Genomic DNA, 19,393 nt, shown 5'->3' on the forward strand with positions numbered 1-19,393 from the left:
AAGGACCTCTTAAAAGCTTTAAAAGTCGGATAAACTGAGGGCAAATAAGGAGACTGTCGTTCACCGGGGTGGGTACCATCGGTACCTTGGACTCAGAGGTGAGTCTCAAGTGGCGGTTTATTGAGCATCTCCTCTGTCAGACAGGATGCTCGCCCTGCGGGTGGAAGGTGGCTGCGCCGCACACCCGACGTGGGCACTTCAGAGCCTATGAGGAGCGACAGATGTGAAGACTGAATACAGAAAGTGCTACAAAAAGGAATGTACACATTATAGTGACAGCTTAACATTTAATTTAGGAAAGAAAAACCAGAAACCAACCCTACACCTGAAACTAATGTAACAGTGTGTGTCAGTTATACTCCAATTTAAAAAAGTCGCTTACAGGGGCGTCTGGGTGGCTCAGTTGGTGAAGCGTCTGCCTTTGGCTCAGGTCATGATCCCAGAGTCCTGGGTTTGAGCCTCATGCAGGGCTCCCTGCTCAACGGGGAGTCTGCTTCTCCCTCTTCCCCTGCCCATCCCCCTGCTCAAGCTCTCTCTCATGCTCTCTCTCTCAAATAAATAAATAAAATCTTAAAAAAAAAAAGTTGCTTACTTTTCCCCTATGTCTTTTTTTTTTTTTTAAAGATTTTATTTATTTATTTGACAGAGAGAAATCACAAGTAAGCAGAGAGGCAGGCAGAGAGACAGGAGGAAGCAGGCTCCCTGCTGAGCAGAAAGCCCGATGCGGGGCTCGAACCCAGGACCTGGGATCATGACCTGAGCCGAAGGCAGCGGCTTAACCCAGTGAGCCACCCAGGCGCCCCTCCCCTATGTCTTTTAAGGTCAATTCCTGTGGCTAAGATGTTGGACCAACGGACTGAACCATTGTAAGCATAATGTATGTGAGACACTTCATGAGCGGCAAACTCAAATACTCCTGTTTTTTTGTGTTAAAGAAACCGCCATTTCAAGCATGACGCCCATGTCTGGAGGTGCAGGGCCAGAGAGTGGTTCCTACCTGCTGAAAACTTCACAGTTGGGACAAAAGGGCCCGGAGAGCGGGCCTGGAGGCTGGCTTCTGGCAGGTTCCGTTCCAGGTGCTCGGGTGAGTCACTAAGCCTCTCTGAGTCCCTTCCCCTTCTAAGAAAGGAAGGGTTTTGGCTCACTTGTCTCCAAGTTTCTTTCTAATGAAGGACTCTGAGTCTCCATTTCTATGGAGAAAATCTAACCTGACACACTCCAGTTACAGGAAGGAGTACGGGATTAGAATAATGAAATAAATAAAATCTTCACCTGGGAAATCTAGGCATTTTTCTAAATCATCACCATTTCAGAAATAAACCAGTTGCTTGTCTCAGAGTGACAGATTATTGCCCTCGCACCAGACCAGAGAAGAAACAGCCTCAAACCCAGGCTGGTGGAGTTCTCCATCCGACTCAGCTGTAGGCGGGCAAGATGTTTAACCGGAGTGAGAGGAGCCAGAGGAGGTCAGACCCGGATCGCCGAGCCAGTGACAACTAAAAGCTACTGGTGCTCAGTGAGGGATGAGGGCCAAGTCACAGAACCTGGCATTTGGTTCAACTCAACTTTTGACTTCCAATCATTTCCCATCATCTCCAAAAGCTGAGGTCTGTTCCTGGAATAGAAACCTTCTCGGCTTTTTCTAAAATACTCTTTTAAACAGTTTCAAGGCTGCTCACTGTTTTCCTAATATTTTAGAGAACTATGGAAAAACTTGCACACCATAGAGAAGTAACACAAATAGGGGAGCAGGGTTTCCTGGGGTAACCTGTCCCGACGACACAGGCGCACTATTGGGAATTCCTCCTGGGCGAGGTGGCACGGGAAGGTGCTCCTGACGGCCCTTCCCCCGCCTCCTCCAGCAGAGTCAGAAGGAAGGGACTGGCAGGAGGGGCAGGTTGGGGCAAAGGGGCCGCTGAGGACACAAGGTCACGATGGGTAACGTGACTGGTTATTAGTCTCATGTGGCCCTTGTTACAATCTATTCAGGCGTAGGATCCGTGGATCAAAGATTAAGTCGTGGGCTTTGGAAAAATATCCATCAAAGGTTTAAAACGTGCTTAGGGCTCGATGATAAATAAGGACCATCAGGGCTCATCAAGCCAATAGTTCTTGTGACGAAAGGAAGAGGGGCCAGAGTCACCGTGTTCCTCTCATCAGCGTAACCAGCCCTTCTGCCCTGGTCATCGATGACGAGAGCTGCGCACCCCTGGCATTTCCAGAACATACTTGTACTTTATAAACGGAGAATTTCTACAGGACTTAGGAGGAACTGCAGAGCCCAACAACAAAGAGGAAGACTGGGCTGAGTTCAAAAGACCCGCATTTTGGGGCGCCTGCGGTCGCTCAGCTGATTGGACCTCTGACTCTTGATTTTTTTTTTTTTTTTTTTTCTGACTCTTGATTTTGGCTCAGGTTATGATCTCAGGTCAGGGTCATGAGCTCGAGCCCCATGTCATTGGATGCTGCGCTCAGCTGGAGTCTGGGATTTTCTCTCTCTCTCTGCAACCCTGCCCATGCCCGGACCCTCGAATACGCTCTAAATAAATAAAATCTTAAAAAAAAAAAAAAAAAAAAAGACCTGCATTTCTTTTTACCTCCTTGTCATCTCCACCTTTAGAACTCAAAGGGCATGGTCTACAATGTAAGTTTGTTCATGAAAGTGCTTTTCTTTCTGTTTTGCTACTATAAACAACCTTAAATTATATACCATGTGCTTTGGGCTATTGACCATGTACATATTTTTTCCAAGTTTTTTGAACAGTATTTTATACATTGAAATTACCCATGGGGATGGATAAAGGACATATGTTGTTTATGTAGGCTGTGTGCAGAGCGCGGGGCTGTCCGCGGGGGTCCACGGCTATGTCCACGAGAATGACCCAGGGCCTGGGATCTTGACAGGCAAGCAGACAGAAGCAGCGTAAGTGGGATGGGGAGAGGAACTTCTACTGCGCTAACTCAATAACATCAACTAAATTTGGAAGAGAGTCAGGGATGTTTATACACTTGACTCTGAATGCTGAAAACGGGATCAGAAGTTATTCAGTAAGACAAGAGTATTATTAAAACAAAAGGCAAAGTCTGCCTTTTTTTAGCATGTTAGAAGTCCTCAGACCTGCCAGAAGTCTACCCTTCATTCCTAGATACAATGACCTCCCTAAGAAACTACTGTTCATATTTTGGGTTGTTAATTAATTCCGTATAGCATCACAGGTATGGAACACAACAGTCCTCCCTTTAAAATGGCCATTCCCCTTTCCCAAAAACAATGCCGGTAGGGGGCATGGTGTTGTCAGTCTCTCCCCTTACCGTGAGTGATAAGGCCATGCAGACAAACGTGAACTTCTTGATGTGGGCTGCGGTCACGGTGTTGCTAGTGCTCACCAGTTTATTGCTGGGGTTATTCTAGGGGGAAAGAAGAGGACAGGGTTACCCTCAGCTGACCACACATGCCACTTGAAGAACGTCTTGTTTCAGTTTTATTTGATGCATCTGAGGTATAGATGTCCCCTGACAGCTGGGAAGACGGCTGTCACTTTGTCTCTCTCAGGCACAGTCAGGTTGCTGGAAGTGAACATGAACCGGAGGGAGTTACAGATGGACGCCGGGCAGGGTCTCCTGAATGGGCGCTCCCCTTGCCACCGGGCCCCCACCCAGCCTAGCCCAGGGTCCCAACCCGTGCGGCCCCTCTTGGTCACCTGGCATCTCCTCAAAGCCACAGCTCCCCTCTGGGGCCCCGTCCTCCCCACCAGCGGACTGGAAGGACGGGTGGGCATTCTCAGTCCTGCTTGCCCTCACACTGACTACCCGCCTCGGATTCCACACAGAAGCTCTTGCTCTGCCCCTAACACATGTGGTGTTTTCCTGTTTCGTGCTTTTGCTCCTCCTTGTCCCGTTGGATCTTCTAATTTTCAAAGCCCCCTTTTGAGGGCATGTCAGTGGCACAGCCCATCTGTTTCTGAAAGCCTCTCTGACCTTTTACTCCTAACTGCCCTGAGGTCCCGCTTGCTGGAGTGCTGGTCAACCCGAGAGCTCTCTGGGTGTGGCTATGTATTCGGGGGGCCGGCATGGAAGCCTGTGAGGTAGGCACTGGCTCTCTGGGATAAAGGATTGTGCCCCTCACCCTACTCTTTCCCTCCTGCCACTTAGCACGATCTTTCTTGAGTAGAGAAGGTGCCCATCTCTGTTAATGCTTAATTTTAAGCAAAGAGTGTGGACAGCTCAAATGTCCTCTTGTGTATTCCCGAGGCTTCCTGAGACCATCCCAGTGCCTCCGTGAAGCATGCCCACCACCTGATCAGACAAGTGTCTGGTTCCTCGCCATGAAAACCAGTGGAGGAAAGAGCCCCCCACCTCCATTCGGATCCAGTCAGTCCCAGAGGTGACCGACAGAAGCCAGCCCCCAGCACGTGGCTTGCGTCTCGCTGAACAAAAGACACAGAGGCAGAGCGCAGACAGGTTCCACTCGGAAAAGAGCCTCTGACAGTTCCTCTCCTTTGGAGGCTGCCGGAGATCTCTCACGTCCCTTCCCCATGATACCTCCAGCACAAACGTCTGGTTGAGCCTATGTTTTCCTAAGTCCAGCCTCTAAAGTGGATCTGCTTTTCTGAGTAACAGATTCGGCTGCTACAGTGAAGTGCAAGTCACAGTGGGTGCATCTCTCCATCTCTCCGGCCCTGGGGGACCCGCGAGAGAGATGCCTGGGGGGGGCTCACCCCAAAGAATCCAACAACCTCAAAGCACTCATGTCACCTGTGATGGAACAGCAGGGTACCACATGTGTTACCTGTGGTGGGACAGTGGCATGTGCCACACATGTCACCTGTGACGGGACAGTGGTGTGCCACATGTCACCTGTGGTGGGACATTGGTGCATCAGCCATGTCACCTGTGGTGGGACAGTGGCATGCCCCACGTGTCACCCGTGGTGGGACAGTGGTGTGCCACATGTCACCTGTGGTGGGACATTGGTGCATCACCTGTGTCACCCATGGTGGGACAGCAGGGTGCCAGAGAGCCCCAGGTGTGCTTTCATTTCAAAAACAGCGCATATCTCTGGCAGCAGGGTTGGAATAAACGAGCATGTATGGTTAGATTGGCAAGCGTGTTTCGTTTTGTTTGCCTGATGCTGCTTAGACGCAGACTCTTCTGCAGATGATAACTGCAGAACGTCAGAGAGATTTTGTACGAGTGCAAAATGCTCCCAGTGGATATTTAGCGAGAGCCGTCAGAAGTTATGCAAGAAATGTCAAATCCCTTATTCTGGAAAGCACAAAGAGGCTAGGATTTCCATTGTCAATGCAGCCAACTCCGCAAGTCCGCACAGAGGTGTCTCAGATTTGGGTGAATAGACAGCATTCACACGGACGGCTCGGAGGCGCTCCCTGGAATGCCCGGAAACAAAGAGGGAGGCTCCAGAAGGATTCGGAGTGCCTGCAGTTGCTGGCGAGAGGTACACTCGCTACAGGGATTGCTTCACAGCACCTAACCCCTGTGATCATGGACAAAACCAAGTTTTCCTTGGATGCTCCCAGTGAAACCGTACAGTGCTGTATTGCTATTGTTAAGTGGTATTATTTCAAGGTAGCCAAAAACATTCCAGATGAGACTTTCCCAGCCAGGAGTTTCTAATATTTAGTACCTGCTGTTCTCCTCTAGGTTTATTATATAATCTGATTCTCCAAGAGCTAGAAATTTAGCAAAAGGACGTATATCCATCTCGGTTTTCTAGGATTTACTTCTATATTCATGTTCCTTAAAAGGAAAACAGCAACGTCTGCTCATAGACTGGGTTAAACTCACACAAACAGGGACCGCCAGGAGAAAAGTCTGCTGGGGAGTGCCCTGGCTCAGGGTGAGAGGTGCAGAGGAAACCTCTCTGGGGCTCCACGCCACAGGCTGTGCCCTCTTCCAGAAGCCCACAGACAACCACACATTTGAGAAGCCGGACGCCATGTGAAGAGAGAGCGCAGCTTACGGCCCGTGGCTGGGCCTTGCTTTGTGGGCTTCCCGGGCTTCTCGATGCCCACTCAGGTCTGGCAGTGGGTGGGAGTGGGGCGCGGAGGGAGCCCAGCCTCAGCCAGCCAGAACCTACACTGCCCGAGCGGCCAGAGCTCATCCGCTGGGGTCCCTAGCAAAGAGGCCTCCTCTCCTTACATCCTAGGGATCTTGTTGGGATCAGATAAAATGTTACCAGCAATGGCTCTGAGCTGGTTCTACAGAAATTCAAGGCAAAAGGGTTGGTGTGAAAAATACAAGTGCAGGTGTGTGCTTCTTTCCTAGTTTTCATTTCACTGTATTTTAAAAACGATTTTATTTTTTTATTTGAGAGAGAGAGCACAAGCAGTGGGGAGGGGCAGAGGGAGGGGGAGAAGCAGACTCCCTGCTGAGCAGGGAGCCCAACGCGGGATTCGATCCCAGGACCCTGAGATCATGACCTGAGCCGAAGGCAGACGCTTAATTGACTGAGCCACCCAGGCGCTCCCTTATTTTTCATTTTAAAACATTGTATTAGGGGCACCAGGTGGCACAGTCAGTTAAGTGTCTGACTCTTGGTTTTGGCTCAGGTCATGGTCTCAGGTTGTGAGTTCGAGCCCCATGTTGACCTCTGTACTCACTACAGAGTCTGCTTGAGTTTCTCTCTCCTTCTCCCTCTGCCCCTGCCTCCTGTTCGCTCATGCTCTCTCTCTCTCTCTCAAATAAACAAATAAATCTTTTAAAAAATTGTACACTATCTTTGGGCTTATGTTTTGCTATAAATGTCTAAAGGTTCAAGTCATTAAGCTTTAATGAAAAAGACATTAATTCAATGATTGGTAGAACAGTGCTGACCCAGCCACAGGCTACAAGCCTGAAGGGTTGTGTGCAAGCAGCTGTGGGGGACAGAGCTGCGGTTAACAGAGGCTTTCAGCTGGAATAAGTCCGCTGCATCCAAAGCAACCTGGACCCAGGCCACTGCACGAACAGCTTCAGGGGTCATGGACACTGCGTATACCGAAAGACACCCAGCCAGAAGCTTAGGACCTCAAGGGCTCAATCCTGTCTGTACCTTCACATCTGCTATGAGGTCAGTAAAGCATTCGTTTAATTAAAAAACAAAACAAAACACCACAGAAACAAAATCCAATGTAATAAACTTTTTTGAGAGTATATTTTCCCTTTGTAAAAAATTTAATAATTTCTTAATCAGAATTACCTATAAGTGAATATCGTTTGGAGGACATTAGAGGATTGGCATGAAAGTAAGCTTCACGACTTCTGTTATTTTCTGAGGGAAATATTTCATAATGATGCCTGACACCCCCCACACCACGTTCACCTTACAGAGGGAGGTGAGACTGGGAAATACCAGAGTGTTCTTCATCGGAGATGCCTGTCTATCAAAGGCTAATTTTAAAGACAGGGTTTCAGACACCGCGCCGTACAGGTGCTCACCTTGTCAAAAGCCGGGTAGACAGCACGGATTTCCGTCAACCAGCCATATGGCATGTGACCCACAGGGTATGTGGCTGTCAAAATTGCCACTGCCTACAAGAGAAGGAGCCAGCCGTTAGTGTCGGCGTCCCAGAGAGCATCTCCAGTAGCTGCTCTTGCCACGGGCCAGAGGGAGCGGTCTCAGTGCGGCCACCACAGACGGATCACTCCACACTGGGTGAGAGGCGCTGGCCAGCCATAGGCGGGACTGGGGGAACGGGGAGAGACAGATGCTCCACTGCGACCACAGATGGGAGTGGGATTGCGAGCCTGGGCGTTGGCTGGACAAGCTACTATTTGAACCCAGGCCCACCAGACCAGGGACCTTTGCTCTTTCCATTGAGCCAAATGGAGCCCTCCAGTCTAGCCCAGTTCTGGAGTCCCAAAATGCAATTTTGAGCTCTTTCTGCTCTCCAGATAGTCTTTGCTTAGGGTCCAAGTCTATGCCTCCATCCTGTCCTTCTGGGTGGCCGGAAGTAGGCGCTAGTTGGTGGCTTTATGGTTTTCTCCTTCCGACTCAACTTACTTTTAATCTGTCCGGCCAGAATAGCCCAATTTTGATTTTTAATTTAAGAAAACTAAAGAAATATTTCTTGTGGAAACCAAACATATCCTTCCATGAAAATGAAAAGGAAGGAGAGTGAAAACAAAGCATCAAACCCTACATTTTGGCAGAGTTCAACTCTAACTAGCTAGTAAAGGAGAAGTACAGGCTTCATCTATTTTCATTAACATTACAGTCATGCCTGGAACATGGGGTAAGTCTCCAGCTGGGCGAAGACACTACTGTGTGGACCCAAACCTTCCCTTGGTCACCTTCCAGCTGTGTGAAGCAGGGACTCTCTCAGACCTCCCTTTCTGTTCCTCCAGGAGAACCATGGGAATGATGAGATCCATCACAAAGGTTTGCTGGGAGTCCATGAAATGTGCATAAGTGGCAGACATGCAGTAGATGGTCAATACACGTCTGTTCTGTACCCTACACGCTGCGTCTCTATGCCACTGAGGTCATTTACCTTGGTTTTTCTTTTCTTTTTTTTCAAAGGGGAAGATGGAATTCCGGCACACAAGTGATGGGGGTCACATACTTTTTTTCTGAGCAACTTAAACTGTTGGTGTTAACTGAAAAAGCTGTTAGGTTGTAAGAGCCACCCAAGATGACCTTTGTGATCCAAAACACAAAGTCCAAGAACAAAGTGAGGCAGGAGAAAGCGTCCTGCTTGTGATTTATGTGCGTCCCTTTCCAAGCCCACATGAGCTGCTTCCCAGGACATGGAAACTGGCAGGAGATCCCAGGCTGGAGACACGCCGACGGCGCATTCAAGGGCGACGTGGAAAGAGAAGGCCCTAATGAGCAGCCACCAGCCTTCCTGAAGGATCAGCAGTTCCAGAGACAGAATCAAGTCTCCAGAGGGCAGCGGAGGAGGAGACAATGAAGTAACTTGATTTGTTCATACCATACTTGAAAGATGGAAAAAATGATTCAACTCTTTCTTTGGAGTAGCTGCCAGTTTCCAGATAAATTTCTTGAGCTGCAAGTGAGTAAATAATGGAGATCCTCATTTGCGGGAGGGCGGACTGCCAAAGAGCTCAGATAGCCATGATGGGCCCGGGGTGTGGGGGGAGGGGGGTACTGCAGGAAGGTGGGGCAGGAACAGGTGAGAGCGGGCTGGGTCGGAATGGAGGCCCCGGCCTCACGGTCTGGGCCTGGTCATGTCTGCTGCTACACGGCAGAGTCCGTGGTCTCTGGCCACCACAATGTTGGCATCATGCTGACTCCACAGGAAAATGGAAAGGCCACTGGATAGGAGTCAGAAAAATCTGGATTCCTCGACCAGCCCGGCTTCTTGCTAGTTTTGCACCCATGCTCAGATATGGTCAACAAGAAGGATGAAGGAGATGTTTTCTTCCATATTCATAGAAGTAAACAGTCCCACGATTCTAAGAGCCTCTTGGTTCTGAGTGTGAATGGGTCATCCATTATAATACCACAGAATTACCTGAGCTCTCCAGATGAATCAGAAACAAGTCTGTGTCCACTTCCCTACCCCCCACCCCCATTCTTTAAAAGGTGACTACAAGTGCCCCCATCCCTAGAAACCACCCTACCTCAGTAGCTGCGGAACTACCACCAAGGTCCCGGGAAACAAAGAGGTTGACGATTGGCCTACTGATCCTCTGTGTGGCCAAGATGAGCGCCAAAGGCCACCAGAAGCTCAGCATCTTTCTTATGGTTGCATCTCCCTGTGTCAAGAAATGGAGATACAAATTCACTACATTCTAGAAACAGAACAGAAAAAACAATTTGGAGCCAAGCTTTTCCTTTTGATGTCAATAATGAGTCAATTCATTGTACTTAAAAATAATACAAGGAAAGCCTCTGTAGCCAAGCCAATTCAAATTAAAATAAAACGTACAGTGTTATTAGAAATTAAGTCAGACAGCGGGCAATTTACCGTGAAATCAAAGCACACGTTTAAGTTTGATGGATCCAAATCACTATTTTCCAAACAGGGCACTTCTAACCCAGAAAGAACGCAATTCCATGGCCTGGAAAACAGGCTGGAAATTGGTTTTTGTTTTAATCACCAAACTGAACTTAACTCTCAGAAGTGAAAAAAAAATTACTATAATTTATTTCTGTAACCAGTCGGGTCACAAATGTGCCTAATTATTGAGGTATAAATCTATTACCAAGGTTCTTATTCTGAAAGCTCTGACAGAAGTCACGTGAATGTTCAGAAGCATAAAAATGAAAGCATGGTCAAGAAAAGGTGATTTATTGAGAATTCTACAAAACCAAAAGGTGTGCAATCTTTAAAGGCTGGCTTTCATGATTTAACTTCGGTTTTGATTCTTCAGAGGGTAAGAGTCACATCGTGGAACCATGCCAGCCACTTTTATCTCCCTTGCTGGCGGCTCAGGGTTCAGAGATGGATTGTTACCATCGAGACCCTTTTGATGTGGGTGTCCTAGTGACGGAAACAACTAGATCAGACTTTATTGACGGCCCGCCTCGGATCGAGGTAAGTGGTCAATAGTTATTGTTCTGACATGCCAAGAGTAAGCTGTGCTAAGGTGGGATCAGAGGGTGGAGTGTGGGGTCTTCTTCGGGGCTGCGTGGACTCGTGCATATCGGCCCCACAGCTAGACGGAAACCAAGCCCAGGGATGTCTGGTACCAATGGGAGGGATCAGCATATACATGTCAGAACCTGCTTGCACTGATGCTGAAACAGTGCTCGGGAGGCTTATACCCTGCTGGCATCTGACTCCACTTCTGTCACCTTCCAGGAGGTGGGGGAGCTTCTGAGACCCCATCACTGTCTTCCCTTCTTGCGCTCCAGGGCTCTTGTATCCTGTGTGCTGTCTGGGCTCCCATCTAACTGTTGCTTTTGTGTCGCTCTCATCTACGGGATGGGACGTAATGCAGCTGCTTGAGGGCAGAGACCATACTTCTGTGCTGCCCATGGTGGCTACACTCTCTGCTCATGCCACAGGAGACGCCCGAATGAGTGACCGTGTCTGGCCAGGGTGGAAAGTATAAAGTACAAACAAAGCCTGGGGTCCTGCTGTGAACTCAGAAATTACCCAAATGCAAGGTTAAATGGGAGCTGTGGGCCCCCAGCTCCTGGTTGATGAATACACAGAACGACTTACTTTTGACAACAGAGGGTATGAAGAACCAAAACTGCCATATCTACTCCTCAGCCTGACCTGACCCACTGTGCCTCAGTTTCCCTATACGCAAACAAGGAGGCTGCACCGTGACGTCTCGCAAGGCCATTCACCCCCCACTCCATGTCTGCCTCCGGATGTGCCCTGGCGCTGGACATCTCAGGGCACGGGCTTGTATACGGGTCTCCCATTTCCCAGAGGGCCATCCCCGATGCACAGACAGGCCGTACCCCCAGCTCCGGTCCGCTCCGGTCGGGGATGATGTCGTGGATGTTCTTGTAGTAGCCCAGGCACAGGGTGGTACAGCGCACGAGGGCGCCCATGTACAAGGACAGGATGGGGATGAGCAGAGGCTCTCTGCATTCCAGGTGACTGTGCAGTAAGATGGCGACAAACACGACCTGGAGGGCGGGAAAACAAGGACATGTCCGAGGGGAGATGACAGGACCCATCGGCGGGCGTGCAGGCTGGCTGCTGGCACCCTGACGAGGTGGACGTCCGAGTGGAAATCTCGATGCTGATGGGAGGACAGGAGCTGGGGCTGGGGCTCCGTGTGTCCTCAGGGAAAGAGCACCAATCGCTTTGCTACATTCCCCTCCAAGACTCTTCTATTTTTTTTTTTAAGATTTTGTTTATTTGACAGAGAGAGAAAGGGCACAAGCAGGGGGAGCAGCAGGCAGAGAGGGAGGGAGAAGCAGGCTCCCCAATTAGCAGGGAGCTCAATGCGGGCTCAGTCCCAGGACCCCGGGATCATCACCTGAGCCAGAGGCAGACGCTTAACACACTGAGCCACCCAAGCGGCCCTCTCTAAGACTCTTTAAGGCAATGATATATCTGGTTACGATCTCATTACAAAACATCTAGACACTTTGTTCCCCAGACCCCCAAAGATGTGGTAGAGGTTTGCCCTCTTGAGCCTGGATCCTGACACGCACATATAATCCACAACGAAGGCCCCAAGTCCACAAGGAAAAAGTAGTGGTGATCAGCAACATATACGAAAAATAGACATTAACATTGTAAGATGAAGTTTGCTAAAAATGCTGTGAAAAGCACCAGTGTCAATTGTTACAAAACAAAGTCAATTAAAGTTTAAAATACTAACTTAAAAAGTGGAAGAGTTCGAAAAAATAGAGTCAGGAGAAATTAAAATAATAAAGTATTAATCTCTACTGACTGTATGATCTCTAAAAATATTTAACAAGTATTTAGCTTTCCTGTCTATAAAAGTCCAAGGTGGGGCGTCTGGGGGTTCAGTGGGTTAGGGCCTCTGCCTTCGGCTTGGGTCGTGATCCCGGGGTCCTGGGATCGAGCCCGCATCGGGCTCTCTGCTCGGCGGGGAGTCTGCTTCCTCCTATCTCTCTATCTGCCTGCTTCTCTGCCTACTTGTGATCTCTGTCAAATAAATAAATAAAATCTTAAAAAAAAAAAAAAAAAGTCCGAGGAGCAGCCCAGCCTCTGTCCAGAGCCATCCGGGGATTCACACATTCAGAAAACCACTGAAGATGGAAGACCACAAAAATTAACTAATGGGGAGGGGGGACACTATTCTGGAGTTCCACTGACTTTATAAAAAAGATTTTATTTTTAAGCATCTCCACACCTAATGTGGGGCTTGAACCTACAATCCCGAGATCAAGAGCTGCATCCTCCTCTGTCTGAGCTGGCCAGGTGGCTGTGAGCTAACCGTGACGTTAATGGCCAAATATCCACGGAACAACAGGCATGCAAAACACACCACCACGGAGTGGTCCTGACCCATGAGACTTATCCCCATCACTGCAGTCCCCAAGGAATTGGCGATGACAGAAAGTTAAAAAGGAAGCTGGAGACTGAGCATGATGAGCTGGATGAGTGCATTCAGTTGCTGGAGGGAACAGAGAACAGCAGGGTTATACAGACTTGTGAGCGCGGTGAAAGTATCAGATGCTGGAGGTGGTTTGTTTGCAGTGTGGGCTGCTTATGCCAGCTGTCATTCTCGAACCCAGTACACGAGGCCGATTCGGACCGGGAACCTCAGGCATGGCTTGGCCGCGTGGACACAACCAGGCTGCAGCTGCACCAACGACGTGAGCAGACACCAGTTGGGGTGGCGCTCACACTCCCGCTCCTGTTCCCCAAAAATGCAGTGGAGCCCACGGATGAAGTCAAGATGCCCCTAACTGGCCCCGTGCCTGTTCCTTTCAAGTGGGACAAGTAGAAAATGCCCACTGAAGATGTGGACACAACCTGGGAAGCCTCGCTAGGGACACACAGTATTAGGAACGGAGGACTGGGAGTTCTGTGATGGGGCCCAGACGTGTGGGGGACGTCTCTAATGCCTCAGAAGGGCCCGATGGAGCCCCAGGCAAACTCCCGCTTGAGTGTCTCAGCAAGCTGACCGTTTGTCGAGTGTCTCAGCAAGCTGACCGTTTGTCGAGTGTCTCAGCAAGCTGACCATTCGGCACACAGAAACCCACAGTGGGAACAATGACGACTGTGCATAGAGACTGAACACTCGCTGTACAAGAAAGGAATACGTGAGGACTGAGTCCTCTACTTCCACATCCAGGAAGGCTCCCAGAGCCGTCAGGATGGCTGCTGGGCAGGACCACGGAGGAGGATGTGGTTAAGAAGGAAAGGGGACACGAGCCAAAGAGAAGTAAGTGTGGTGATGACAAGAATGGGGTGGGCTATGCAGGACCGAGGGAGGGGATGCCTGGGCCAGTGGCTCTCACCCAGCTCCCCATTTAACAGCTCGATGCCGTGAGGCCCAGCACCCATCACAGAGCTTCCATCATCACTGTGGACTGTACTACTCATCAATAAAAAATAACATGGGGTCTTCTGCATTTCAGTCCAGAATTATGATGTTGAATTTGATATTACCACCAGAAACATCAGGTTATTTTCCGAGCAGGAACCTACTCTCCTTGGTAAGGATTTTCCCCAGGAGAGTCTGTTCTGCACAGGCCCCGTTTGCAGTGCCCGAGAGCCCAGAGATAAACAAGATCGTCGCAGACTCTCCTCCGGGAGCTGACAGTCCAGTGCAGGAGTGGGGACGTGAACCAGACAGGGACGCTGAGGAGTGTCCACTGCGGGGGTGGAGGCAGCAAGGCTTTGCTGGGATGGCCCGGCTGCTTCGAGGGAGGGCATCCCCTTGGGTGCCACCTGAATCGAGACCTGCAGCCTCAGCTGGGTGTGGCAGGAGTGGCAGGAGTCCGTGGCAGGTACGAGGACGTGAGGCAGAGCAAGTCCTCCTGGCAGAGGGGCCGAAGCAAAGAGCCCCATGAAAGGGTCCTCTGCCACACCAGGGCCCTAAATGGCGTGTCCGTGGTGGGGGTAGCAGGAGCGAGGGGACGAGAGAAAGAGTGCCAGGCCGGCGAGGAAGCACGGTCCAAGGGTCTTGAACGTTGTCGCCATGACCCGGATTTTGACTGTTTATCCCAGGAACCCCGGGAAGCAATGTTTAAAGCAGCTTCTGAGCAGCGTGGCCAGAATTTCCAAGAGAAGAGATCACTGTGGCCGCAGAGGGGGGTCAGGAAGGAAAGAAGGAGGGGCGGGCCAGAGCAGAGGCCAGTCAGGAGACCTCTCTAGTGGTCTGGGCGGGACGGGGGCTCCTTCAGACCTGGGCGAGGGGGGCAGAAATGGGGAGAAGAGGGCACATCAAAGATACACCTGGGATTAAAATCGAAAAGGCCTGGTGATGAAGAAGATGGGCTTCTGACCCGATGACAGTGCCACCGGTTTGCTCAAAACTGAAACACTTGATAGAGAAGGTGTGAAGGTATCCTCGGTGCCCCTGCTTAGGGGGGGGGGGCGCCGAGGATCCGACAGGCGTTTAGATATGTTGTCTGGCGCTCAGAGGACAGGGCACGGCTGATTCGGGAATCGTTGGTCCTGTTAGAGATGGTACAGACCTAGGGTGTGAATTAGGTTCTTCTCCAACAGAACACAGCAAGGAGAGAGAAAGCCTCGAGGAACGTCCACATCTTCACATCTGGAGAGAAGGGGCCTCCAGGAGGAGGAGACAGAGCAGTGCTGAGTTCCAGAGCGAGGCCGCGTTTTGCGCAGGAGGGAGCAGTGAAGGGAGTGAAGAGACGGCCAGAAAGTTGATGGAACCGTCCTGTGGATCAAGTGACACAGAGGTCATTGGCAAGACCTCCCCCCCACCCCCCCGGGGAGCCAACTTGGGAGGTGGTAAAAGGACAGAAGTAGAAAAGAAATGGAGACAGTGAGCAAAAACCCCCTTCCTGAAAGTCTGGCTGGGAAGTAACAGAACTGGAGCCCGAGCGGCACACGGGAGCACGAAAAAGCTGTCCTTGTGGTTGTGTTAAAACGGCAGGTGGGTGAGCACGTTCACGTGTCAGGAGAAATGACCCAGGGGAGAGACAACAGGTCGAGAGAGCCGGCTGGACCCCATTCTTGAGAAAGCTCAGGTGGAAGCCGCGGTTCTGGACCAGAGAAGGGGGGGCGCCTCGTTTCCCAGAATGTGGGGAAAACGCAGATGACGTAGGGTTTGGAGGCAGGCTTGTAGGTCTGGTGGCCAGAAGGTGAAGAATTCAGTGGCTTCAACTTTCTCGTGGAAGTGGGAAGGGAGCTCGTCTACTGGGAAGAGGGAGGAGCGGAGGGACCCTCTGACGAAGCTACTGGGTCAGCTGCGGTGAGTGATGAGCGTGGATTCATGGTTCCATCAGCTGCTTGACTTTCTGGGTGCAGGTGGTGAAAGGTGTATTGCAGGGGGATTCAGGAGTGCGGCCTTGCCAGGAGGCTAAGGTGAAAAGACAGGGAGCCAAGGGACTGACAGGACTGCAGCAACGCTGCTGAGCTGGGAGGGTGGCCTCCCGTCTCGGGGCGCTGGGCTGAGTCAGGAGGCAAGGGCTAGGACAGGAGGTCCCAGTAAGATCCAGCAACGCCCTGAGATCGCTCCTGCTGATGCTGAGCAAATATTGACCAGGTGATTGTGAAATACAACAGAAACAGCAATATTCTTCATAAATTCTTTGGCAATATATTGGAATGTAGCACTATTTTATTTTTAAAGGTTTTGTTTATTTGACAGAGTGAGAGAGGGAGCACGAGCAGGGGGAGCAGCAGAGGAAGAAGAAGATGGAGAAGCTGGCTCCCTGCCAAGCAAGGAGCCCCATGCAGGGCTCGATCCCAGGACTCTGGGATCATGACCTGAGTCGAAGGCAGATTCTTAACCGACTGAGCCACCCAGGTGCCCCTAGAACATAGCGTTATTGACAGTAATGGTGGCATAGAAAAGCATTATTGCATGGTTTTAAACCAAACCAAGAGAGCTTTCTTGTACTATGGTGAGAGATCAATTAGCTTAGTAAAATTTTTTTTAAAGATTTGATGTATTTATTTATTTGAGAGAGAGAGGAGCAGGCAAGAGCTGGAGGAGAGGCAGAGGGACAAGCAGAGCCCAAGGCTGGGCTCGATCCCACGACCCTGAGATCAAGATCTGGGCTGAAACCAAGAGTCAGACACTCAACTGACCGAACCACTCAGGCATCCCAGCATAGTAAACCCTTAAAAAAATGGGAGTTGCCACTTAAAGGCTAGGCATTATAAGCTACTTTCATTTTACCATTGGCGATAACTTGCTATCTCTCTATGCCAAGGTGGTATTTGCAGAGGACTTTGCCCGAGACCTATCTACTCACAAATTCAGTATTTAACAAAATGCTTTCAAGAAACAGAGGACTAAAACTGGGGTGGGGGAGCAGGGGTAATAAAAGACTTAGGAACGAACATCGCCATTTATTCCTCCAAACTTTCAAACTACAAGGTTTAAAATAACTACTTCACCAGGAATAGCTCGGGGCCAGATGGCATCTGAATCCAATCTCCCGTCTCTCTTCCCAACCAGATCTGATCATTCTGCACTACGAGCCCTCCCAGCAGGCACCGGCCAGGACGGGGTTTCAAACTGAGAAGGAAAATGGCCGTAGGCGTGCTGCAAAGCATTTTTCAGGGATCTGGTTTTCCCTTCTACTCCTAGATGCTCACTATATTTATCTCCGGCAAAGTGAAGTTGTGTTTTCTTTGTTTGCCCTTAAGAAAACACACAATCTATAATATCTCCTGAGTGCTGATACAATGTTGGAAAAGAGAGGTGCGGTCTTAATTTCAAATTAACTGATTAGAGTGAATAAGGCAGTTTAGTTAATCTCTCAGAGGATGAATAAAAGTAAGATCAGGACAAAAATCTCTAATAACTCACAAAGAAAATTAACAAAACTATATCCAGAGAGGACGTGAGCGAGTGTCCAGGCATACGCATGTGTGAGCAAACACACACACACACACACACACACACACACACAGTGTTAACAGGAATTAATTTAAATTACTTTCAATAGTGATTCTTGGAGTAAACGCAATTAATTTGGAAATGTAATTGTTGGTCTTTAGGGAGGTACTAATGGTTTGACAGTAGATTATTTCAAAAAGGTGGCCACCAGACTAGCTTGTATGATGGGGGGAAACCAGGCAGAAATGCATGGAAATGCTCATAGAATGGAACTGAGAACTGGAAAAGGAGCTTAAAAACCAGCCCATCCCCCCTCCTCTGTGAAGAAACGGTTCTCCCGAACCCCTGATTGTAGGAACTAGGGCTAATTTATAGATTACGGGAATTAAACCTAATTTTCTGCTGAAATTTTTCATGCAGTATCCTGAGTGGCAGAAGAAAGGAAGTAACGTGGAGAGCTGGGGCTGGTGCCAGAGCCGGGCTCCACAGAAAGGGCAACGTCGGCCGCCTTCTCAGAGCGCGTCCAGCCTCCTGGCTCTTGTGAAATGTGGGCTAATGACGCATGAATGGCAGCCATGTGTGGCATCTACACGAGAAACAACATGGAAGAAGAATTCCCAAGAGCTCCCTCTAGAGCCAAGGGACAGACCATGTATTGGGAGGCCACACGGAGGACCAACTGTGCCCCCAGCTGTGACCCACTGACCACCAGACACGTGTGCTGGGACCCGATGGTCATTTCACAGGCGAGATCTGTAAGCCTAAGGGCCCACACATCTGACGCTGAATGTCAATTCCCACCACCCTCCTTCTCGCAGGGTTAGACATGCGTCTCCTACAAGAGGTCTCATGCTCCCACTTGTTCAACACACCTTCCCTGACGTCCACGTTCGGCGGGAGTAAGGCAGGAAGGCCCCTCAGAGGGAATGCACGTCAGCGAGGCAGGAGGGGGCTCCGGGGAGCTCCAACGGACACATAGACCGTACTTACCTGAGCGATGACATCGGAGATCGAGGCACATCCCACCAGGAAACTGTATTTGTGTTTGAGGAGAATGCCAGCATGGGTCCACGCCTGCCGGGATGAACAGAATTTGGCATGAGAGACACCGTTGGGATCGGATGACTTCTGGCTGTTAGGATTTACTGGGCAACCAGGAAATAGACTTTTACAACCCGCCACCCCCACCCCAGAACCTTCGGAGCACAGGACAAACCTTCCGTTGGTCAAATGACCATAACTTGGCCTGGTGGCTAGGTCCGCGTTAGATTTCTAAGTGGAATCAGTGACTGCACAGGATTTACTTAGTACAGGTGAAAAGGCAGACCAGGGCACTCACTAGCTTTCCTGGCAGGGAAGCTAGATGGATACCAAGAACGGAGGAAACACCCTCTCTCTCTGGGGCAGCCGGAATGACAAGGCAGAAACATTCACCCTCTGCGAGGCGTGTCATAACGAGGGCTCCAGTTCGGTTCTGAGTTATTACAGTCATTATAGGTTCTCATCAAACCATGAGGGCTCTACTCTTTCCTTCTCTTCAAGTTGGGGCAGGATCTGATCTGACACTTTGCCTCTGAGGGAGATGAAGAGGAAGGTTCTCGGGGGGAGCAGATGATGGAAAGCCCGGGGGGGCCGGTGAGTTTGGAGGTCTGAAGTCCAAGGCAGAATCTGTGTGAGCATCACCCTTCTGACCCGGAAAGGCCAATGCGGACCGACACGGCAGTAACATTTCGTGCGAGCTTCTCGCCATCAGACAAATACGATTTATTCCCGAGGTCTGTGTCGGGACTCTGTACAGTAGCTGTCCCATCTACTTCCTCCCTCAGCTCACAGGTCTCGAGGTGCTAGACGTGGAAAGAGACGCCAATTGTCGATAACATTTGCAAACAGTGGCTTGTGGGCCCCCTTGGTTGACCGAAGCCATCGGGATGATAAGCTTTGTGGTTTTCAAATATTCCCTCTCTAACCAGGTGTAGGTGTGCAGGGGTGTGTGCCTGGG

General features: G+C 50.1%; 1 protein-coding gene across 1 annotated transcript in view; it reads right to left on the minus strand.

Annotated features, from left to right (window-relative positions):
* ANKH (ANKH inorganic pyrophosphate transport regulator) overlaps window positions 1-19,393 on the minus strand; it is a 131,361-nt gene that overhangs the window by 26,656 nt on the left and 85,312 nt on the right. The window contains exons 4-8 of the mRNA XM_047730636.1: window positions 18,385-18,468; window positions 11,384-11,554; window positions 9,586-9,720; window positions 7,438-7,530; window positions 3,313-3,408 (exon numbers count right to left, since the gene is read on the minus strand). Of these exons, the coding sequence (XP_047586592.1) occupies window positions 3,313-3,408; window positions 7,438-7,530; window positions 9,586-9,720; window positions 11,384-11,554; window positions 18,385-18,468 (579 nt within the window). The remainder of the gene's footprint in view (window positions 1-3,312; window positions 3,409-7,437; window positions 7,531-9,585; window positions 9,721-11,383; window positions 11,555-18,384; window positions 18,469-19,393) is intronic.

The sequence above is a fragment of the Lutra lutra genome, chromosome 5, assembly GCF_902655055.1.
Source record: "Lutra lutra chromosome 5, mLutLut1.2, whole genome shotgun sequence".
NCBI lineage: Eukaryota > Metazoa > Chordata > Mammalia > Carnivora > Mustelidae > Lutra > Lutra lutra.